Source organism: Pelodiscus sinensis, chromosome 12 (genome assembly GCF_049634645.1).
Source record: "Pelodiscus sinensis isolate JC-2024 chromosome 12, ASM4963464v1, whole genome shotgun sequence".
In the NCBI taxonomy this organism is placed as follows: Eukaryota; Metazoa; Chordata; order Testudines; family Trionychidae; genus Pelodiscus; species Pelodiscus sinensis.
The window spans coordinates 2302869-2326517 of NC_134722.1; the positions used below are offsets into that span (position 1 = coordinate 2302869).

The 23649-nt window shown below is 62.2% G+C and overlaps 1 protein-coding gene across 2 annotated transcripts; it reads right to left on the reverse strand.

Annotated features, from left to right (window-relative positions):
- Positions 1–680: 680 nt before the first annotated feature.
- On the reverse strand, positions 681–23645 carry TCF25 (TCF25 ribosome quality control complex subunit). 2 transcript variants are annotated; one of them, XM_075939813.1, is made up of 18 exons: positions 23629–23645; positions 21550–21729; positions 20035–20109; positions 18694–18818; positions 16941–17006; positions 14897–14979; positions 14157–14287; positions 11389–11488; positions 10671–10764; positions 9943–10035; positions 9161–9266; positions 8621–8780; positions 7731–7818; positions 7088–7246; positions 3521–3611; positions 2873–2952; positions 2221–2293; positions 681–989 (listed from the first exon to the last, which is right to left on the reverse strand). In XM_075939813.1, exons 4-18 carry the CDS (start codon positions 18774–18776, stop codon positions 837–839), a joined length of 1560 nt encoding a protein of 519 aa, XP_075795928.1. In that variant the 5' UTR covers positions 18777–18818; positions 20035–20109; positions 21550–21729; positions 23629–23645; the 3' UTR covers positions 681–836. The 2 variants fall into 2 exon arrangements, with proteins under 2 accessions (XP_075795928.1, XP_075795927.1); XM_075939812.1 differs by lacking the exon at positions 23629–23645 and adding an exon at positions 23378–23551.
- Between the last annotated feature and the right edge of the window lie 4 nt (positions 23646–23649).

Here is a 23649-nt window from a genome sequence, read left to right on the forward strand (position 1 = left end):
GGGCCCAGGCGGAGTGAAGCGCCTGCCTGGATCCTGGCACGACAGGAGTTAACAGGCCGCAGCTCTCACTTGGTTAATTCCCTCGGCCCCACTCAGCCCAGACGCTGCTCACGTGAGTCCGATTAGCCGGCTGGCCGGGGCACCGTGCGCCGAGCGGCACAGAGATGAAAGCAGAGCAGGGGACGGGGCAGGCGTGTCTGCCTCCCCGCCCAGGGCAGGGTGGCCTCATTCGGCAGCTTGCATCCCTCCCCTCGTGGGGCTGTGCTGGGCGCCTCCCCGCCCTCCATCCCATGGGGCTTTGCCCTGACCCACTTTACAGTCACGCACTGAAGGATGAACAGGGCCCCTTCCTCCCACCCTGTCCAGGGGGGTGGCCACCGCTGCGCCTGCCTGTCGGCAGCACTAGAGCCACCACGCTGCCCCAGGGGGTGGAAGGATCTGGCTCAGCCTGCATCAATGCCACGAGGCCTTTCGGGGAGGTACTGCTCTGCCCCCCTCCAGCAACCCAGGGCCATGGGGATCTTGCCCATGCAGGCCGGGAGGGTGTGGGGGGCAGGTCAGCTGGCCCGCCAGTGCAGCATTAGCCTTGGTGTGGCTGTGACTCGCCGGCTGCCCTGCCGCAGCAGCACTCAGAGGACTCCAGCCCCAGCCGGCTGAAGGTTACGGAGACACACCGGGGCTTTCCAGAGAGAACTCTGCCCCCCCAAAGCTCAGCAGAGCCCCAGGAGCAGGGAACAACGCCTGGGGCTCTGCTCTGGGGGGGGGAGGCTCTTTATTCCACTGCCCCACAAATCAGGGGCATAACACCGCGCGGTGGGGGGAGGGGGAAGGTGCTTTCAGTCCCAGTCGGCGTCGCCCTCGGGGTTCTCGTCCCGCGGAGGCTCCTGGAACTGGATATTGGCCAGCATGTCCCGCATGGCCGCCATCAGCCTGTTCACACCCTGGTTCAGATCTTGCCCAGCTCCAGCCTCGTCACGCCGGGCTTCTCCCTGCAACGCAGCACACGGGGGAGTGAGACCGGGGGGAGCCCAGAGCCCCGGCGCGGCGCCGCTCACAAGGGACAGGATGCGGCCTGACCTTTAAAGCCACAAGCGTCTGGGCGCTCAGGGCCCAGGCTGCCTGGGGTCTGAGATCAGTGCACTGAGTCAGGCACGCCCAAGCGGCTTTGGAGGGCACGTGGGCTAGCCCAGCCCGTGAGTCAGACGTGGCTTCCATTTCTGAATGACAGTTTCCCCTCTCTGCGCCTCAGTTTCCCCCCTCCGAGCAAGAGTGGATAAATGGGGTGAGGTTGGCTCTACCAGGGTTCTGGAGCACGGAGGAAGCGTGGTGAAGTTGGAAAGGGATCAGCTGCTCTCGGTAAGGGAGCAAACCTGGCCTGTCCTCACCCCATTTTCAGTCAGACCATTCCAAACCAACCATGGTGCAAAATTCCTGCAGCTGCCTCAACAATCCGGTGGTTAAAGAAAGCCCAGCTCGGCTGCATAAAGGGAGCTGTTGTCATCCCCCCACGGAGGGGATAATTGATGTGGTGGGACTCCAACACCCAGCCTGGCCTATGAATAGTTCCCACCCAGACCGGTCTGCGCCAGTTTCTAATACGAAGCGATAAGGATCTGCAAACGCTGGCGTCAGCGTGCAGCTACGTTTCGCCACTAGCTACCATCAGCGATTCTCATGATCCGCCAGCAACGCGGGCAGCGCTATAAACCCAACAGCCCTGGGCTTCTCTTCCAACACCAAAGCACCTGCCTGGAATTCGGGCAGCCTTAAAGTCACAATGTCACCGTGAGCGGCGGTGCGGCCTCCCTGCGTCTCAGCTCAGCCGGGAGTGACGCTGCTCATGGGACTGCGGCTGCTGCGCTTCCTCCCTGGCCACATGACCGCGCTAGCTGGGCAGGTGAATGGCAGCAGCCTGTCTCTGGCACACCCTCTCCCCCGCGCGGCCGCGCTACAGCACGGAAGGGGAAGCCTCACACGCCTGCACAGGCAGCCCCGTCAAAGGGGCGAGCCCCAACCGCTGCCTGCAGATGGATCCCGCTGCCACAAGACGGTACGTGTGGCCGTTCCAGGACACGCCGGCGGAAAAGGCTTTTGGCAGGTCCAACACCTCCCCGTCTGTGTGCGGCCGAGCACAGCCTGAGCCGAGTTTCCCCGTGGCCCTGGCGTACAGGCTGTGGAGGAAGGCTAGCGGTGCGGCTGCATGCACATGCACGGACATACCTGCAAGGTGAAATTTGGCAGCAGGGATCGGAAAAAGAGCGATAAAGTGCTTTCATTGGAGGGATGATTCGTCCTGCAAAAGAAACCCCCCGCCAGCCCGTTCAGTGGCACACAGGACACGTGTGTGTGACACTCTCACACGCCCAGCTGGGCCTTGCACAGACGCCCAGCTGACGTACCACGGCGCTTGGTTCCTTAGCAATGCACAGCTCTAGAATGCCGGGTGCCAGGCCGGGGCGGGTCACCAGACGGGACGTGCCGGCTGAGATTCACTCACCCCGGGTTAGTGGGTCTCTGCTCGGGGCGGGCGGGTGTCCACGGGCACGCAGGACAGATCGCCTTGCACGACGCTAACGGAAAACCACCCGCCACCGCCATCCCAGCCCCCGTCTGGGGGGGCTCCCTGCCTGTGTCACAGGCGGACGCAGAGGGGCACTGGGCAGCACCCGATGGGCTGTTTCATGCGGTGACTCCCAGGCAGGCACCACCCCACAACCGTGGCCGGACAAGCCGGGCAGTCTGGCTCCTGCCCATTGCTGAGGGCCGTTCTCAGCGGGACCAAGATTAACCCGAGCCCTGAGACCGTGCTGGGAGCGTCCACCCGCCGTGCCTGGGCCGAGCAGGGCGGGCGCCGGTCTGAGGGGAGAGCTACCTTTCTGGTCTCGTATAGGAAGTGATGGAGTCCAGTGGAGGCAGGGGGTCAAACCCCATCACAGGCTGGGACGTCACTTCCTTCAGAGAGAGACAGAAATCAGAGCCCTGCCAACCGCCTTACGGAGGGGAAGGGCCACCCCGAGCCCACTGGCACAGAGCTCCGGCCTCGCCACGGCCCCGGTGCCTGGGCACAGCGGGACATGCCTGGCCAGGGTGCTGGGATGGGACCCTAGTGACAGATTTAACCCCCCCACTGAGCAACACCCAGGCCCCTTCGCCCAGCCTAGTCCCCCCACGGGAGTGGCACCCAGAAGGGGAGACGCTGCCGCCCCACGATGCAACGGGCCGAGGTGTTCCCACTGCTTGGCTTTCCCCCTTGGTCCCCCTTGGGACCTGCTTGGCTTTCCCCCTTCCCAGCCACAGCACTGCCTGGCCCCAGCGTGCCCCGCTGCCGGGAGGGGCTCTCTGGGGCGCCCCAAAGAAGCAAAGCTACGGTATCCCTCCGGGGGGGGGGGGACAGAGATGTGCAGGGGACCAAAGGGAGAGAGGACTGGTTCCACTGGGCACAGGCTGACAAACATGGCCCGTGGGCGCACGGGCAGCCCCAGGACTGTCGCCAGGCAGGCAGGGCCCCGTTTCTGCTCACCAGGGGCAGCGCGGCCGTGGCCTCTTTCAGCTCCGAGAGAATCACGTGGCGATAGATGTTCCTGGGGGCGCTCTGGTACCGCACCTTGCGCCTGAGGACAGAGCGGGAAAAGCGGCACCCCTTGAGTCTCTGGTGGCAGCGTTGGCTCCCTCCCGGCCTCCTCAGGCTGCACTGTGCCCATCAGTCCCTCCCTTGCCCGGGGCGGCAAGTGTGAGCATGGCCGTGCGCTTGCAGCGTTACGCACGCCACGTGCCTCAGTGTACCTGACCAGCCATACCGTCTGGCTCGCAGAAAGGACCAGCCTTGCGCTGCTGTAAGGGTGCACTCGGCAGCTGCCTGCGTTTGCTAGTAACGTTAAAGCAGGAACAGACCAAAAGGGCAGGTCAGTCACTACTGTTCCCCTTTCAGCGGTCGGGCCGCTTTCTTCCTTCATTTCAAAGAAAGGGGTTCTCACGAAATCTATATTTACAAACGCAACTATGTCATTTGTGTTGGTGTAAGTGCAGAATGAGGAAAGTGTGTTTAAAAACATAAGGGCAAAGGCCATGATTGAATCAAATGTTCTGAAGAGGAGCCCAGGGCAAACAAAGGCGCCAGGAAATTGCTATATGCCCCTATCAAAATGCAAATAAAGGGCAAATTAACAACTCTAAGAAGTGAGGCAAGCACCTAGCCACTTAAAATAGATACAATACAAAAAACCGTAACCCCCCCACATTCCTCAAACAGCAATTAACTGCAGCATAGTGGTATCAGACTGACTCATCTCACTAAAAGCATCCCAGTAACATAAAAAGGGGCTGCTTCGGCCAGAATTTTTGGGTTCCGTTTTGCTAAAATTCTGAAGCATCGGTGTGGACTGACAGAGCCCTGCCCCTCCCTATCCGTGACCAATCTAGTAGGCTGCCAAACGGGGATGTCAGCGTGCAGTCGATTAACTGATACGCAAAAGCGTAGAGGTTAATGCTACAGACGACACGCATCTCCCGTTTAGCAGGCTGGCCAGCAGGCCGGCTCAGGTCTGGCTCGCGCCAGGTCCAGGACCTACCTCCGCTGCAGCTCTGCATTTAAAGTGTGTTAGGAGCCGGGCGGGCAGGCAGTCTGGCTCAGTTTTGGCTCCCACTGGGTCCAGGAGCTTAGATACCCCCCTGGACAGGGGTTGCTGCCACCCTGCGCTGCTGCCTCCATATCAGGGGAAGCAGCGCAGAGCAACAGGCAGCCGGTCTGGCAGGGGAGCTGATTTTTAAACTGGCTCCCCTCGTGGACCAGCTCCCGCCTGGCCCCCCGCGCTGCTGCCTCTGATAGAGAGGCAGCAGCAGCACAGGTGGCAGCAGAGGGCTCCTCGGGTGTGGGGCTGGAGCGCACTGGCTGCCGGCCCCACCCCCGGGGACTATAGAATAGTCGACTAACTGCTAAGAATTCATTAAATTAATCGACTATTCCATTAACCGATATTTCACATCCCTACCGCCAAAAGGATCTGGACCGGTAACTCTAACAGCAATTGGTGGGACAGCACGTGTGTGTGTGTCTATAAGAGCATCTGTTAGCTGCTTTACTTTGTATTCTTAATCAACACGGCGCATCGCCTTTTCCCCTAAAAAAATCCCGTGCGTGCCTTGTAAGCATAACATTCGCAGCGGAAAACTGTGAAGGGAGCTAGCACGCACTGTTGGGTTTTTAAGCACCAACAGAGAAGGAGACGCCTGCTGTTTGGGTATTGACGTGCTGGATCATTCAGGCGTGCATGTATATTTGCATGTGTGTGTAAAATTTTACATATATAGGCAGCCCCCGGGTTACATACAAGATAGGGACTGTAGGTTTGTTCTTAAGTTGAATTTGTATGTAAGTCGGAACTGGCTCCAGATTCAGCTGCTGCTGCTGAAACTGACCAGGAGCTGACTACAGGAAGCTTCCTGGAATCAGCCACTGATCAGTTTCAACAGCGGCTGAATCTCGAGCCTGGGACAGAACAGCTGGGCTGCCAGGTAGGTCCCTGCAGGACCAACCCGGCAGCACCCCAGCTGCTCTACCCCAGGGTCCACAACAAAAGCCTGGTCTGCTGGGGGGGGGGGGGGGGGAGGGGGGCGGCGCACTAGCTGCGCCCCGCCCCCCCCAGCAGACCAGGGACACGGGGAGCAAGGCCGCAGCGGCGGCGGGGTGCCGCGCCTCTGAGGCTTTGCCAGAGCAAAGCCTCAGAGGGGTGGGACCCCTCCGCCTCCCCGGCTTTGCTCCAGGTGTCCCTGATGTGCTGGAGACGGTCCCCAGCAGACCAGGGGCACCCGGAGCAGCTTTTCTCGCCCCAGAGGTCGAGGTGGCGGGACCGCTGCGCTCTGGGCGGTCCCGCTGCCTGCGAGCTCCGGGGCGAGAAAGCCCCGTTCCTAAGTGCAGATCCGACATAAGTCGGATCCGCGTAAGTCAGGGACTGCCTGTACTTTTTTTTTTTTTTTTTAAAAAAGGACTAATATTCTGGATTTGTAAAACCCTGTTTGTCAATGTAAAATGAATTCAATTTGGTTTGTTTTGAATTAATGCCACTAAAAAGCCATTTGAAGTCTTCATTCAAAGTTGCAAAACTGACATGATTCCTGTCAGATAAGGGCAATTAGTAGTGTTGTTAGACTTCAGTGTTTAGCTTTTAACTTGGAAGGTAACTTAGAGCTCCGTAACATTTAATATTTTTTGAAAACACAGACCGAAGTGGTGATTGCAATAAAGGCCAGCCAGCCAAAAGGTGCAGCAATAAATACATAAATAAATAAAAAGAAAAAGTGCCCTCAAGTAACAGCAGAAGTAAGCTGCATTTGTTATCCGTTTGGCTGCTAATAACGTAGCTATCAGCTACTATGCTGGAAAACTGGTGCTAGTAGGGCACGGAATTAAACTGTAATCCCTGCAAGCATCGAATGAACGCAAGGTAAAGTTTCTCACACCCATACGGCTCAGTGAACCCTCGTTCTACTCAACCAACCGCTCAGACAAAGGGGTCTCAGTCTCGGGGGGTTAGAGGCACTGCTATGATAAGCGTAACATGCTCCGATTCGGCCAGGAGGCATCTCCAGCGGAGCCACCAGACCAAGGGAGCCAGCCACCTGCCCTCCCAGAAACGCTGAGATGTCCAATTAGCCCCACTTACCCCTAGAGTCCCTCCCCGAACTTCGCCCCTCGCTGCCTCCCAAGTGAGGCGCACACCTCTGCCCTCAGCAGTGGGGAAAGGTCAGTCCCATCCCCCCCCCCCCCACTGCCTGGCCCGTCTCTGCCAAACGGGGAGCGACCCCATGCACAGCCTTTACTAGCAGAAAAGCCGCCTGCTTCCCAGGTTCCTTCCGAGGCCCTTGTGCCAGCCGGGCCGAGCCAGCATGGGGAGAGCAAAGAACAGGCCTGCAGGCGTTAGAAGCATAGCTCTCGGCTCGGCCCCTCACTGGTCCCCTAGATCGCAGAGGAGACCCGCCCTTCCCAGCCCCAAAGCTCCTCCTGCCAGTAGGGTCAGAGTTGTGGGCCGGGCGGGGGCCGGCAGGCTGCCGGCTAAGGGGGCCCCCCGCCCACACGTCCCCGTGTACTCACTTCTGCGCAGACTCCTCCACTGCCGGGTCACTCGCCTCCACCCTCCGTAACACCTCATGGACGCTGGTTTCCAGCCACGCCATGACGCCTGGGTCCTTCCACAGGGAGTGAGTCCTTCCAATGTACAGGGCGACCAGCTGGGTCAGGGCAGGAGGCTGGCTGTGGGCGCAGAGCGTTAGCACGTGGCAGGCACGGATGACCCAGCGAACACTGGGGCCTGTCTCAGATTCGCGCACCGGCCAAGGAGCTGCAGTCTCCTGGGTCTGCTATTTGCCCCGGCCCCCACCCGCGTATTCTGTCTCCAGCGCCTGGCCCCAGTCTGTCCAGACAGGGACGGGGAGCACCTACCCCCCTTTCTCTGGGATCCAGGTGGTCACAAGATCACAGAGCCACTGAGCCAGCTGGCCCAGCTCACATGCAGCCACCAGACTCTGCTGCAGCAGGCACTCACGCTGGCTGGGCAAAGAGGAGCCTCTGGCAACATACGTTGAGCTGGGGGGGTTCTCCTGGGCGTCATCTATCTGGGTCCTCCTACGGGTCCCCTCACCTTGCTACCCGAGTGCCCCCCGCCGGTACTCCCCTCCCAGAAGGCCGAGCGAGGCCGAGCGAGCTGTCAGCTATTGGAAGGTCGGGCAGCTCTCACCTGATCTGAGTGTGGAGGCCGAAAAAGGCATGCGAAGCCACCGTGGAGTCCGGCTGCACGCTGCAGCGATCCAGCAACGGCAGGAGAACTGCAGGAGAGAAGCAGCCCGGGATTGCCAGAGCTACTGGCCACCAGCGCCAGCAGAGTCCTAGAGCTGGGCCTCAGGCCGGGCCTCCCGCGGGCACCAGGCACAGAGGGGGACAACTTGCGACTAAGGCTGAAGCCGGTGGTGCTTTCAGCAGCCGGCAGGAACCGCGCTGTGGCCACGACTGCATGGACAATGCGTCGCGTTGGCTTCTTTTAACCTCCCTGCCCACAAGCCCTTAATGAAACGTCAGAGGAACTCGGCTCGGTGTCCTGCCATTGATGCTGCCGCCTCTGGACAGGAACGGGGGTGTCTGTCCTCGTGGCCAGCAGCAGCAAGGCCGGGGCCCCTCGGGAGTCAACCCAAACCGGCCCCCCTTGCTCAGGGCGAGCGGGCTAGTCCTGCCTACAGAGACAAAGCAATTCTGGCCTCTGGCCCCCGCCTGGGCCACAAGCACCACCTGTGGGGAACAGGCAGCAGCCGGATGGATGTGACAGTGTTGGGAGCCGCACGGTGGGGCCTGGGCGGGGGAGCAGACAAACAGCGGCCCCGGCCCCCAACCTGAGCACATGATGCGTGTTTAGACATGGGGCAGAGGCCCCAAGTACTGGGCAAGGCAGGAGGCGACAGCACAGAGGTGGGGGAGGGGGAGAGATATGGACAGACAGACCTGCAGACGGCCGGCCTGACGTGCCACGCTCCCCGGCGCCGCCTCTGCACCGCGAAGGGGCAGCGCCCTCAGCCCCACGCAGCTGGGGAACGCGGCCAGCAGCTTCGCGGCTAAATCCAAACCCGAGTCACTCACCGCTGGGGAACATGATCAGCGCGCCCTGGAGAAGGTGGGCAGCTCTTTCCTGCGCTTGGCTTCGCTCCACTTCCGAGAGCTCTTCCTGCTGGCTCAGAAAGAAATAGGCCAGCGGGACCGAGAAGGCGAAGTTCGGGAGCTGGGACAAGTTCCGGTGACCCTGCAGAGGCAAGGGAGGTTCCCCCAGCAATGAGGGCACTGGCGCTAGTCTCAGGGCTTTGCGGCGACGCTCCTCCCCCCCACGCTCCGTGTAACCGCTGGGAAGGAACGCCTGCTCGGGGCCTCGGTGTGCGCATCTGGGCAACGCACCAAGCCATGCCAACTCACAGGGCTGCTTGTGCGGCCAGAGCGCCGAGCGCGGCGTCTCAGAACGTCCCATGCAAACAGCTCGGGCAGTCGGGGGTGCGGTTCCGGGGGCAGCAGCCCCCCCACGGTGCCCTGCGCTCCGGAGGCAGGTCACGGAAGGGCAGGGAGCCCTAGGAATCTGCTCTTGGGCAGTTCCCACTCGCCTCCTGCCGGGGCGGCCTGCTGGCAGCTCACCTCCCACTCCTGGAACATGCGCGTCAGGAAGGCGTACTCTCTGGCTCGGAGCGACAGCAAATCAATGAGCAGCAGCACACACAGCGGGTCGGTCTCCGGATCAAGGCTAGGGGAGGGGGCGGGAAGCGGCGTTACAACTGCTCACACAGAGTTACTCGCGTGGGCGAGACTCCACCCGCCAGCCCCCGAACGGGGCCGGGCTCACAGATAGCGCTGAAGCACAACCACCGCCGCGGCAGGGCGGAAGGCCACTGGGACCGGGGGCTGGGAGCTATGGAATAAGGCGAGGGGCCTACAGGGGAACAGAGGGAGCCCAAGCTGCCCGGCACGACAGAGCACAGCTTCCCCGGAGACACTAATGGCAGACCAGCCCGCGGGCCAGCCCCAGTGCCCGGAGCTCCCTGGCACAGGCCGCGAGGGCAGCCGCCAACCCAGGTCTGAAAGAGGTTGAGAAACACGGTCTGAGTTGCACCCGAGGCAGGAGGCAATGCAGCCGGACTGGACGCTCACCAGTAGAGCCGTGAGACAGACAAGTGTGTGTCTGGCCCCGAGCTGAAGGCAGCCGGCCGTCGGCCCAGTGCTGACCTCTGCTTTCTGGACCTTGCACCGCCCCACAGGCCGTGTGGGGTGCAGTGCACCCCCTCCAGGGCCCCGCCGGCAACAGGCAGGAGCACAGCATCGCAGCCAAAGGCCCACAGTGCCGTCAGCCTGAAATCCACAGGCAGCCAGACAAGGCAGCTCCGGCCCACCCCTGAGTAGAGGGCCCCCGCACTGCTCGTTACCTTAGGATGAGTTTGCAGAACTCCAGGGCTGTCCGGGGACAGCCCCTCTTCTCCAGGAAGATCATGTGTTTGAAGAGAGACAGGTAGAAACCTCTGCAAGGGCCAAAGCAGAACGGCTGAAAAATCCCCGGGCAGGAAAGAACCACAAGAGCCTGCTACTTCTGGGGTGGGGTGGGGGGGGGGGACTGAATCCGTCTGCCCTGGACGCCGAAGGCAGAGCCCCCTCAGCATCCAGCTAGCTGAAGCCCTCCCAGGCAGGAACGTGCACAGCGGGCCCCTGGCTCCTCTTTCCAGGACCTGCCCTTGTTTCCGGCCCGAGTTGCTGGTTTTTACTGAATGGGATGAACTGGGGGCCTGACACAGCCCCTTTGTGGGGGGGGTCCCAGAGCTGGGGGAGGGGGGTGCACGGGCGTCCATGCAGGGGCACTGCCCCGGCTTACACCAGATGCCACTGCTCATGGCGTTCAGGTGACAGGTGCCGGCACACCGCTGGGGGGCCCTGCCCGCCCGGGCCCTGGGGCTGCCAAGGTCAGAGACCGAGAGGCACGTGAGCTGGGACAAACCAGAAGTTGGCCCCTCAGTTGGAATTGGAAGCACAAGCGACTGCCCCTCTCTTGCACTTCCCGCCTGCCTGGACGCCCGAGCTGCGGCTCTGACTAACCGGGCAAGCAGCACGCTCAGCCCCCCCCAACCCCACACACAGGGGCGAGCGGCTGGGCAGTCCCCACCTGTTCTCAGGTCTCCGGTAATCGAGCCTGCAGGTCCCGCTGGTGAGGCTGAACACGGGGTGAAACGCACACTCCAGGCTGTACAGCGCTCGCTCTGCACACAACACAGGCACCGTTGGGGCAGGGCACAATGGGGGAGTCCTGTCCTGCCCCCGGACACCACTGACAAATGCTGCTTGGGGCTGTGGGCCTTCCTAGCAGGGGGCTTGGCCACAGCAGGGACCAGACTCAGCAGAGACCCGACAGGGCGAGGGAGCCCGATTCCTCTGCAGATCGGAGCCCAGGGGAACGCCAGGGCCCGGCTGGATCCGTGCTGCACAGAGGACTGTGCGTGAGCCATCTTTCCTCTCCACCGAGGTCTGGAACAACAATCTGTCGGTAGGAGGCCTGGGGGAGGGGATGAGCCAGCTGCTCCGCTAGCTTGGGATTAGGGATGCAAGTGTGTACCCGGTTAACTGAGAAGCACCTGCCTCTCGGTTTGTTACGTTAACCTCTGCCCTGCAGGCGCCCTGGCTCCCACTTCTGCTCCCGGCTGCGGCCCCACGTCACTGGCTCTGCGGTAGAAGGCTCACCAGCCAGGAAGACCGGAGCCACAGTCTCTGCCACGTTGGCAGAAGTCTCCGGAAGCCCCCGATCCGGTAAGGAAAGCGGCGCCCCTCTCGGCGGAGGACGCTCGCCGGGGGCTGCCGAGGCACCCGCTCCTCGCTCCCAGGCTCACCTACGAGGTCTCGGGCCATCTCCTGATCCTCCTGCATGCGGCACACCTCGCTGAGCTGCAGCAGCGAATCCACGTGGTAGGGGTTCATCTGGAGCAAAAGCTGCCGGCAGACAGAAGCGGGCTGGGTTGGAGGCAGCGCAGACACCCCACGCTGCTTCGCTGGGCCTGGGAGCCTCACGCTGCGAGGGGGCAGGTGGCAAAGGCTGCGCAGCGACGTGGGCGCCAGAACGCCGGGGGCGGGGGCACGGGAAGATGCATCTTCCGGAGGCGTCAGCAAGGCCCAGCTGTGTCACTCCTGCTGCCGGGGCTGGAGGTAACGGGAGCAGCTCCCGAGCCAGCACGCGGCTCAGTACTCTGGAGCAGGGCCGGGATAGCCCCTGCAGACAGGAGACCCTCTGGGACGTGCCACTCTGCCTTGCACAGAGGGGCCCGCCCAAGGTCACCCCTTCGGTCGGCTCCAATGGTCACGGCCGCGGGAACTGCTCACTGGGCACCTGGCAGCTGCAGCATCTGCCTCGCTGCCCCTTAAGGCCCTGGCGTGGCCCCCGGCCATAGCAATCGCGGGCCCAGCGTCCGCCTGACGGGAGGACTGGCTCCCATCGCTAGCTATTGAAAAGGAAGCCCAGCTGCTGAGGATGGACAAGTTTCACTATCCGTAGGGCCCCCCCAAAGAAGGGGGGTGCGATCGATGGGATCAGGCTAGACGCAGGGCCTAAGAGTCGGCAGGCCTCCCTAACGTCGCCAGCACACAGACAGCGCGGCACGGGGAGCCACCCCGGCGTGCTGCAGCTCACCGACGCGGTGAAACGACAGACGAAAGCTGCAGGAAAGGCATGCACCCTCCAGACTGACACACCACTGACCGACGGGGGGCCGAGGATTAGAACTCGTGACACGGGGGTCAACGCGGCTCTGTGGTGCTACGGGCGAGGCCCAGGCCCAACTTTCCCGGCCCGCGTAGGGAAGAAGGGCCTTGTACCAGTTCGCAGTGACCCCGGTGCTGGTCCTGCCGCGAGGGCAGGGGACCGGACTCGACGACCTCTCGGGGTCCTCTCCAGTTCCAGTGCGCTAGGGGGCTCTAAGCAAGCGGTCCAGCTCAGGAGAACAAGCTGAGCAACCATGACCGGGGACAGGCACGCGAAAGGGGATGAAAACGAGAAACCAGAAGGAACCTAATTCAGTGGCCAATGCCCCCTTTAAAAGAAGGCGCGTCAAGGCACGCGTGTGCTCGTTTAGGGCAGGGGTTGCAGCGAAAACATGTTTCAATTCTACTGCACCGGGGCCAGAACAATCCACTGCACGCTCGTTACTGTGTGCTATAAATGGGGTTATCTGCCTTAATTAGCTTGGACACACTCAATAAAGCCTCAATGCCCAGCCTGTCCCGCTAACATACCAGGGAAAGGCTACACATTTTTTCTTCCATTCAATTTAGTTTATAAACAGAATGGTTGTTATTTTAGACCCTGCCCTTAAAGGGCACTTTGTGCTGGGCAGTATTTTTACTTTCCCAGCTCGAGAGAAGACAACAGAGCCTTCTTTGGGCAGCCTGCTCTCCCGGGCGATCTAGAACCAAGCCATCCACTGACTTAATCACAGGGCCTCAACTCTGCCTGGGGCCACGCTGGCAAGTTGTCAGAGTCCCAGGGCCGCACCCCCGTGCCTGACCCGGTGCAGCTAGAGCCGCTCTCAAAGAGCGGTGGTCCAGGGAGATGCCCCGTCTCCCCAAGGAATACCCCCCTCCCGCTTGGGCCAAGCTGCCGGCACGCAGGGGACGAGGGACGGAATAGTGGAGTCCATTAACTGATTAACCAATGAGCAAAAGCTTCTAGGTTAATGCTACAGACCCCTCGCGTTTCCTCCCTACCCCACCAGCATGTTTTTAGCAGGCTGGTCAGCAGCCCGGCTCAGTTCCAGCTCGTGCAGGGTCCAGGAGCTCAGACCCCCCTCTCCCCCGGCTCTCCAGACAGGGGCTGCGGCTGCCCTGCGCTGCTGCCGCTCTATCAGAGGCAGCAGCACAATGTGACAGGCAGCCAGTCTGCGAGGGGAGCTGTTTTTTACAGTGGCTCCCCTCATGGACCAGCTCCTGCCTGGCACCCAGTGTTGCTGCCTCTGATCCAGAGGCAGCAGTGCAGAGTGGCAGGGGGCTCCTCGGGAGCGGGGCCGGAGCGCACTGGCTGCTGGCCCCACCCCTGGGGACTATAGAATAGGCAAGTAACCGCTAAGAATTCATGAGGTTAATCGACTATTCAATTAACCGATATTTCACGTCCCTACAGGGGACTACATGTCCCAGCATAGAGTACCAAGCCGCTTAGCGCAATACGACGAAGGCTGGGGCTTTTAGCCATCACACGCCCGCAATCGAGGTCAGGGCGTGTACAGGTTGACTCTCTCTAGCCTGGCACACTCTGGTCCAGAAACATCCGCGGCCCGGCATGATTTGAGTGAGCTGGACGTCCACTTTTCATGGGGGTGGCCAAGTTTTTCACAGTCCCATAAAGTTTGTTTACAGCCGCCAGGCCTGGCTCCCAGTGCTCTGTGCTGTGATTTAGCTCGGATGTGCCCCTCCATGTCTTCTCAGAGCCCAGCAGGCCATGGCAGCGTGGGTAATGCTGCTAGACGATACTGGCCTCCCCTGGTTCAGAATCGGTCAGGTCCTGAGGGTGCCGGACTAGAGAGGTTCAACCTATAGTTGACACTGGACAGTTCCACCCCTGCCCCGGCCTGGTGGCTACACTCCGGGCTTCCCCTTTTTTAGGACGTACCACGATATTGTTTGGGTCCAGAGACTCCACTGCATCCAGGAACCGGAACTGCACTTGCTGGTACTCTCGATGGTGCTCAAATGTGAAGTGCTGGACCCCTCTTCTGGTCTCCAGCAGCTTCATGGCCAAGCCTAAGGGAGCACATGAACCGCTGAGCCACAGTCCTCAGGAAGACAGAGGCAGCTGCTGCCAGCCACCAAGATGAGCTCTTCCCGCTGCCCCGCAAAGCTGGTAGCACTGGGGCGAAGGAAGGCCGGTCACATCAAGGGACCACAACGTGCCTGAGCTACATCCAAGTTCTTTCCACCCACCCCTCCCAAAAAATGCCAGCAGCCGGCCCTCTGGCCAAGCCTCTGATCTGCCCGCATGGCCACCCAAGGGAAGAAACATTCCAGGAAGGAAACAAACCTAACTTAGGACCTTGTGGAGGAGGAGAAATGTTCTGAAAATGTTCTGCAATTCAGCATGACACTTGACAGCCCTGGAGGCCTCCGGGCAGTGGAGTAAGGAGGGGGAATCCCAGAGCTAGCGGACAAACTGCTACTCTCTCAGCAGAAGCGAGTTTGGCCGCGGGGGCTGGTCAGACGGGCTGCATTCTCCGCACACTAACCAGGCTCCAGCGAGAGCCGGGCTGGCGGGATCAGGAAGCGGAGGCACGTTCCAAACAAGAGACCGACTCTCAGCGCTCCCGGGGGCCAGGCCGAGCCTGGCAGCTCACCCGAGAGCGGGGCAGGACTCGCCTGTTTTGCTGTAGCGCGGCCAGCTGATCTTGGGGATGGTGAGCCACGTGCTGCGGACGTACTGACGCTGCCTCTGCCGGGGCCTGCGGGAACCAAAGACGGCACCTTAGCCCCTCTCTACTGGCCGTGTGCTATGGAGCTAGGCCCAGGATGGGAAACGGAGGGAGATCTCTGGGGCTTGGATTTGGGACAAACAGACCCAGCGTCTCCGCTGCCTGCAGCGCTAAGAAATGAATCCAACTCCCCCGGGTCTGCCCTTGCCCGGGGCGGCTCTGCTGTAGCTTTCTCAAGGTTACCAGTTGGAGGGGTCCCTTCCGGGCTCCATCTGCCTGCACTTCAGTGTTCACCCCAGCGTGGCCTGGCAGCCTCTCCGCTCCACAGGCTCCCAGCCCCAGCTCCCCCTTTGCCACATTCTCTCCTGCCCCAGGCCTTGGCACAGCTGCCCAGCCCCAGTTCACAAGGCTATCCCGCCTTGCGCCCAATCCAGCGGTGGGCAATCGCTTCGGGGGGGGGGGGGGGCACACCCAGATTTTGGAAAGTGGTCAAGTGCCGCACTCTGAATGGAGATGTGGGGTCAGGGATGGAGGCCGGGTGCAGAAGGGAGCTCGGGGTCAGGGATGGAGGCCGGGTGCAGAAGGGAGCTCGGGGTCAGGGATGGAGGCCGGGTGCAGAAGGGAGCTCGGGGTCAGGGATGGAGGCCGGGTGCAGAAGGGAGCTTGGGGTCAGGGATGGAGGCCGGGTGCAGAAGGGAGCTTGGGGTAAGGGACTGGGGTGCAGGAGGGAGACCGGCGTCTGGGAGGGAGTTGGGATGAAGCAGGTGGCTGTGACCTAGGGCAAGGGACTGGAGTGCAGGGGTTTGGGATGTGACCTAGGGTCGGAGGGGACTGATCTGGGGCAGGTGATTGGGGTGCCCGGCCTGGGAGGGGGTGTGGGTGTAAGAGGGGGACAGAGGGCTTGAGTCTGTTGAGTGGGAGAGCAGAGAGTTGGGGTAGGAAAGGGCGGGGGTGCCAGACGCAGGCTGTGGCCAAGAGACTTACTTGTCAGCTGCCAACTAGCCTGCCTGCCTGGCCATGTGCTTCATGATAACTGAGCCCAGAGAGGGAGCGTGACTCTTCTGAGCTGCCTGTTATTCTAACACACAGCTCCCATTGGCTGGTTTCTGCCAGAAACCGGCCAATGGGAATGTGCTGTGGCCGGGACGGTTCCTAAAACTTCCCCCCTCCCCTCCAGTTTCAAAACAGAAACGGAGCCCTGTGGCCGTGTTTGGGGCTGCAGGGCAAGCAGGGGAGGCTGCCTGGGGTCTCTGTGGCCCGGATCTGTGGGCCGTATTTCGCCCAGGCCTGGCCCAATCCAATCCAACCTCCTCCCCAGGCCAGTGGGCCTCCGCTCAATGCCTGGACTCACCCGCTGTTTGTAGATCAGCGATAAGGACCCTGGCTACCCTTCTGGGCACACAGCCAGCCCGCGGTGCTTGGGAACAGCTCCCTCTCCCCGAGCTAGACACCTGCTTCTCAGGGAGCATCGGGCTTCAGCGACGCCTCCCCAGCTATCCCCCCACGGCTTTGGGCTTGCGCTCCTACTGCGCATGGCCCCCCGCAGCGCCAGAACTGCATGCAGAGACAGAGCTGGCCAGCATCTCTGGGTGGCAGCGCGGGCGCGTACGGGCCCAGCTGCAGGGAGGGGCCACGCAGACTCTGCCCCACAACAACGCCAAGAGCACCAGCCAAAGAAACTCAAAGGGGCAGCAGGAGCAGTGGGCGGGCCCCAGAACCGCACGGACCAGCAATGGTGCTTTAGAACCGCAGGCAACAACAACAGGGGGGGGGGGGGGTGAGAGGCGATGAAGCCCTGGCCTGCTCAACCCCCCCCCCCCCCAGCGCCTCCCTTGCACCAAAAGGGCTATTTCCATCTCCCCAGGGTCGCTGCCCCGGGACAGGAGTGGGAACACCACGCTTCGGGGCATGCTCTCGCTAGGCTGGGGGGGGAGCTTGTGCTGCCCCCGGCCGGGGAGAAGGGCTGACCCAAACACAGCTACTGCTCTCACCTCTGATCGCCCAGCACGGCCCGAGCCCCGAAGTACCTCTTCAGCTCCGTCTCTGCATTCAAGTTCCTGGGGAATTGAAGAGACGAGGGATTAATCAGGAGCTGTGCTCCGACGCCCCAAAGCAGGACCCGGGCGAGGAGGGCCCAAGAGTCAGACTCAACCAGATACGCCGCAGGCCCTGCAGCCACGTTTCAAACCCTAGGTTCAGTCGTGGAGTAATTCTGCCGCCCTCTCTAGTGCAGCCGGCATCACTAGGCTCAAGCAGCCACGGAGAACCTGTCAGAGAAGCAAAGGCCCTCTGTTTCCAGGCTGTGCCCACGCCTGCGAGGTGGCTGCTGGGAACAGGCACTTCTCAGACCTGGAGAACGAGGTTCCCCCCCCCCAGCAGATGGGGCTGGGCAAGCGAGTCGCCTGGAAGGGACACGTGATGCTGCAGGGCACACCTGAGTCACATGACGAACGCTAGTGTGTTGTGCGTGGGGAAATGGCTGCCACTGACCGCACACCCCTGGCCCCACTGGCGGCCCTGCATTCCAGCCAGCTCTTGGCCCAGGAAGGGTCTGACACCGGGCTGATGGACCACACCCCCCAGGCTACAATCTGAGGCCAGCAACTCGAGCGTCCCCACTTCTACACGGGGGAGGGACCAGCACGACTGGTGGCTCTGCAGCTTCTCGCCGAAGCACATGGCTCAGAGGGGCCCTACTGGAGAGCAGAGCACGGGCCAGCACCCCACAAGGACTCACAGCACAGACGGCTTGGACTCAAGAGCAGGGAGCCCAGACCAGCGGAGGGGGACTCGTGCTGTTCGGAAAGATCCAGAACTCAAGTGCTTTCTGGGGAAATCACTGGAGCTACAAAATCCTTGGGCCACCCTATGTCCTTCCGGGGATTCAAGAAGCCCAGAGCGCCCACAGGTAAGGGCTCGGCAGGTCTCAGACTGGGTGGTAGTGCCCCGTGGCCCAAAGACTAGCACCAGGAAAGAGGTCGGAGGCTGGGAGCACGCCCTAGGACTGCCAACAGCGACTAGACACCACCCTGACCCAGCCGGCCTGGAAGCACATGGGATCCAGTGATTGGATCCATCCACAGCACGCTGGGCCCTGAACAGTGCGGTACGGCCCGGCTGACACAGGACTCCCCTAGCAGCTGCGGCCAGTGCGTGTCTCAGCTCTGTGTTGAGCTCAGTGGGGGGGCCAGTCTGGTGGTGTCACCTGTGGACAAGCTCCTGGCTGGCAGTATTGGCTCTGGGAGGTTGGCACAGGGCCACGCAGACCCCTGCTGCGCTGGCAGCGAGGCTATGTCCACACCACACTTTCGATGGTAAAACTTGTGTTGCTCAGGGGTGTGTAAAAACCCCACGCCCTGAGCGGTGAGTTTTACCCACGAGAGGCGCTGGTGCGGAGAAGAGGACTTCCTGCCCACGCTGCCGGCTTTCCGGCGGCCAGGCCGTGGAGTCACAGGGTCGATACAGCCGGAGCGGTGGTGTCACGGGAAGATCATAACCTGGATGCAGCTGCCCAGTTTAATTTGGCTTTGGTGCTTCCCCCGGCTGGTCAGCAGCAGGATGTGGAGCCCCAAAAGCACTAGCAATAAGTCAGCCTTCCGGCCGGAGCACAAGCATCAGGCACAGCCCCTTTTGCGCAGGGTCCCAACTCCAAGCCAGCCGGGAGGCTGTTCCCGCGAGACACCCAAAGCTGCACGAGAGCAAAGTCCAAGAGCTCCCTTGGCAGGCCGGAGGGAGACACCTCACCTGTGCTCCACGTAGAGCAGCGGCCGACTGTCTGCCACGACACCGCTCTTGGTTTCGCACAGCAGCCCATTGGGCTCCTCCATCTTCTCCAGGAGGCTGTCGATGTCTTCCAGGTCATCGTCCTCCTGGAGGCGCCATGCAAAGACACCGCAACCGTTCAACACGCCGCCTCCCACCCCCCAGCTCGCCTGGGAGCAGATTGTGCTCGGTCCAGACCCCCGTTCCGGGCAAGCTGCTCCCTGCCTGCCACTCAAGCCTGGCTGTCCCGGTGCTCTACCTCAGCCACACGCCACCGGGCTCAGTGCAGAGTAGGGGGAGATTCTCTGGCCTGGGCCAGGCTGTCCCCTCCCTGGAAATTTTATTTCCCTCTTCCGCATTTGTTTGATTTAGACTTTAAAGCAAAAGCTCTTGGGTGCTACACCTACAGGGGTCTGCTATCCCTAGAGCACCGCGGTGTCCAACCAGCTCTGAAACACGCTAGACACTCAAGTGGCCAACCAGCCACACGTGGCTGGCGCGTTGGACGCCACGGCTCTAGCACCTGGAAAGCGACAGTGCTACATAAACCTGGAGTACTAACAAGTCAGCCCCCGTGCCTGCTTGCCACAAGGATCACAGCTGGCCCGGCGTGTCAATTACACACACAACGGAGCGGACGCACGTGGGACAGGGAGGGCTCAGCTCAGAACGAAGCCTGTACGCTTCCTTAGGGGGAGACAGTTCGGTCAGACTCGGAATCGGTCCCCCCCTGCCAGACACACATTCACCCCTGCATGGACAGGACACGGGGTCAAAAGGAGGAGCACACGGCACCAGCCCCTGCTCTTGGTGGCGCTTTTGCTATGATGGGCATGTGCTGTCCTGCGGGGCCCGGCAAGGCGAGAGCCCAGCGCATCCAGGGTGCTCTCCGGAGAGCCCTCTTGCCGGTGACTGAACACTGACAGCCAGAGGGGTGGTGTCTAGCCCTGCCTAGCAGGAAGGGTCACTGTTATGCAGGGCCCAGCAGGACATGGGGACGAATAAGGGGAAAGGCACACACAGCAAGATCCCAGAGGATCCCTCCAACCACACAAGTCCTTAGGATGAAAGATGGTTTGAAGGTTCCACCCGTAACCCGCAGCTGAGCTCATCTAGTCCCAGCGGCCGCACTCAGATGACAGGGGGTGGGGCCTACGAAATAGGATTTCCAGCCTCCCAACAGGTACGTGCACCGTACAGCACAGCACTTCCCGTGTGCAGATCTCAAAGCCCTTTACAAAGACGGGCAGCTGCTGTCAGGGCCGCGTCGCCCAAGGCTGGAGGAGGAGGAGGGGGCGGGACCAATCCCAGATGCAGACATACCGGAGCCTCGCCAGCCACAGTTCTCTTGTTCTTCCGTTTCTTCTTCTTCTTCCGGGGCTTGTTGGCGGACGCAGGCTGGGGAGATAAATGGAGCAGGTGCAGGTGAGCACATCGGAGGGGGCAGCAGCGAAGGGGGAGGTGCCATTTCCAACAGGCCCCCCAGCTGCCATGGGCTCAGCCTTGGGAAGAGCCATTTTTGTCAGACGTGAAACGGGGAAGACGACCAGGGAAGGGTGAGGCAAGAGGTCACAGTGTCACCTGCCCATCCCCAGACGTACCGGGTTAGAGGCAAACCTCAGCTCTCTCCCAGCAGTGTCTGGGAGGAATATTCAATACAGGACCAAGCAAGGCACATGTTAGTTTCTTCAGGATTGGAGAGTGTGGTTTTAACCTCCCTTTGCTTTCCCACGTCTTGGCGCTAACAAGCATTCCTTTGTTTATTCTTTCCTTGGTACTGGGGTGTCTCACAACATCCCTCATCGCCCCGGAAACATACGGCTGCCTAAAACGTCACAGATGGTACTCGCCACACGGTGCTACCTGGTGTTATCCACCACGGCAGAGGGGCTCACTCCTCTCCCAACAGGCACAGACCGACAGACTCCTGCCGACTACTGGCTCCACACAGCTAGTGCAGCAGGAGAGGCAAAGCTTTGGCAGCGCTCCATCATCACCACCTCTGAGATATTATCACTTGGAACTAGCTTAGCTCACTTGCCCCTTCTCTTACGAGCTTCCCCTACAACACAACAGTGAGGCTGCTCTCCATCCTCCCCCCTCACTGCGGAAATCCCCCTCACTTTTCTTAGACTCAAACCCAACTACAAAGCACCACTGGCAACCCCTCAAGCGCCAGTATTTAACCTGCATTCCCTCAAAACCTGCATGGAATTCTGCGCATGCACATCTTTCAGACAAGCGCTTCCGCGTACTTTGTTAAGACAGCAGACCTGTACTCGTAAGCAACCCGCAAACTAACTCATGTATCCAGTGGAGGGAAAAGGAAAACCATCTCTGCTTCACGTGAGCAGGGCTTTGTTCCCTCCTGTATGTTTTGCATGAATTTAGTACTCATGAAGACTCAGAACTGGTAAGGCTGGCACAAGCCACTGAGCTCAGGTAACTGCTGCAATAACTTCCTCTTCATAGCAGGTCATCATATCCGGTATCTCCAGGTATTCCACTGCCGTCCTCCCCTCCCCCCAGCTCCAGCAGTGACCTCACCCCCAACTCAGCAATGCTCCACTGTGCCAGTCCTAGACCTCAGCCTGTCAACAGGCCCAGGTGTGCAGTGCTTTGCGGAGGGGACCAATGGCAGCTCAGTGAAAAGCAGTCGCTTTCACTTGTCCTTAAGGCAGGACTGTGAGCGCTGGTCCCCGGAGGTCACCGCCGGATGTACTAACCCAGTACGGCACAGAGCGCCAGGTGCCAGCATGAAGAGGGAGGGAGAACGCTCTTCAGGACGATGACCACCCCCACCAACAAGGGTGGAGACTGCTGAACATTCCCAGGTACCTGCAGGTTTGTCACCGTCTGGTCCTGCTGTTGAGCATCCTCGCCACATCTCTGCCCATTGCTCTCTGGCGCTCCAGTTTCAGCCTCTTCATCGTTCCCTGGGCCATCCTGCTCTGTCAGTCTGGAACATGCTCTCTCCTCGTTGCACGCTACAGCCTCTTCCGATTCCTCGTTGGTTATCTATGCAAACAGGGGTACAAGGCTCAGAGGCCTGGGGAGAACAGCGTGATGGATACTTGGAGTCTCTCCCCAGCACAAAGCTGCACCCCAGGAGCTGGGCTCTGTATTTTACTCACATCTGCAGAGAGAGAGAGAAAAACCCAGCCCTGCGACAGGACCAGAAGCTAAAGCCGGCCATTCAGCAGGAGCCTACAAGGAACCTGACAGCAGTTTGGCTGCTGAGATGGGAGCCTGCCCAGCTTGCCCCTCCTCCCCTTGTTTCTTTGCACTCCCTGCCTGCCCGGGGCCATCTACCGCCTGCACCATTTGTCTCTGTGGGGCCGGAGCCACGTCTTTGTGGCGCATTTGTACAGCGCCTGGCGCAACGGGCTCCCGGCCAGACCTGGGGCTCCCAGGGTGCAAAGGGGAGGCGGGGGGCCTAGGCGGGTTGGGAAGATGGTGCAGCGGGCAGCCTGGGGGCTGGCTGGTGCCCAGCGAGCACAGGCCAGGCCAGCAGCTCAAGCTCGCTCGCCCCCGCCAGCTGACTCGGTCACTGTGGGGGGGGACCCAAGAGGAGCCCCTGGGGAACCAGCCCCAGAGCTGGGCACAGCCTAGGACGGGGGCTGACTTGGCCTCCCCCCCCCTGGGTCCCACAGTGGCGGTTTGCAGCATCGCACCCCGCCCCAGCTGCTGGCTCGGACCCTCTGACCCCCCCCCCGCGACCCCGCCTGCCTGGTCCGGTCCAGTGCCTCCCTGACCCCCCCGCGGCCCCGCCTGCCTGGTCCGGTCCAGTGCCTCCCTGACCCCCCCGCGGCCCCGCCTGCCTGGTCCGGTCCGGTGCCTCCCTGACCCCCCCCCCCCCGCAGCCCCGCCTGCCTGGTCCAGTCCAGTGCCTCCCTGACCCCCCCGCGGCCCCGCCTGCCTGGTCCGGTCCGGTGCCTCCCTGACCCCCCCCCGCAGCCCCGCCTGCCTGGTCCAGTCCAGTGCCTCCCTGACCCCCCCGCGGCCCTGCCTGCCTGGTCCGGTCCAGTGCCTCCCCGAACCCCCCCGCGGCCCCGCCTGCCTGGTCCGGTCCAGTGCCTCCCTGACTCCCCCCCGCGGCCCCGCCTGCCTGGTCCGGTCCGGTGCCTCCCTGACTCCCCCCCGCGGCCCCGCCTGCCTGGTCCGGTCCGGTGCCTCCCCGAACCCCCCCGCGGCCCCGCCTGCCTGGTCCGGTCCGGTGCCTCCCTGACCCCCCCCCCGCGGCCCCGCCTGCCTGGTCCGGTCCAGTGCCTCCCTGACCCCCCCCCGCGGCCCCGCCTGCCTGGTCCGGTCCAGTGCCTCCCTGACCCCCCCCCGCGGCCCCGCCTGCCTGGTCCGGTCCAGTGCCTCCCTGACCCCCCCGCGGCCACGCCGGCCTGGTCCGGTCCAGTGCATCCCTGACCCCCCCGTGACCCCGCCTGCCTGGTCCGGTCCAGTGCCTCCCTGACCCCCCCGCGGCCACGCCGGCCTGGTCCGGTCCAGTGCCTCCCTGACCCCCCCGCGGCCCCGCCTGCCTGGTCCGGTCCGGTGTCTCCCTGACCCCCCCGCGGCCCCGCCTGCTTGGTCCGGTCCGGTGTCTCCCTGACCCCCCCGCGACCCCGCCTGCTTGGTCCGGTCCAGTGCCTCCCTGACCCCCCCGGCCGCTCACCAGCTCGAACAGGTTGCTGACCCCGCCCCGCTCCGGCCCCCTCCTGGCGCGGCCCGGCGCCTCCCCCGGCGCCTCGGGGCCCAGCCGCAGCCCCCCCGGCTCCAGGGGCTCCTGGCCCCGCTGCTCCCCCCGCAGCCTGCGCAGGGCCCGCCGCGACATGGAGCCCGGCGCCCCGCCGCTCTGCGCCTGCGCGAACGGAAGTGCCCCCCCCCCCCCCCCCCCCGCGCATGCGCCGCTCTCTAGCCTGCCACCTGCGTCGCGCGCCCCGGGCT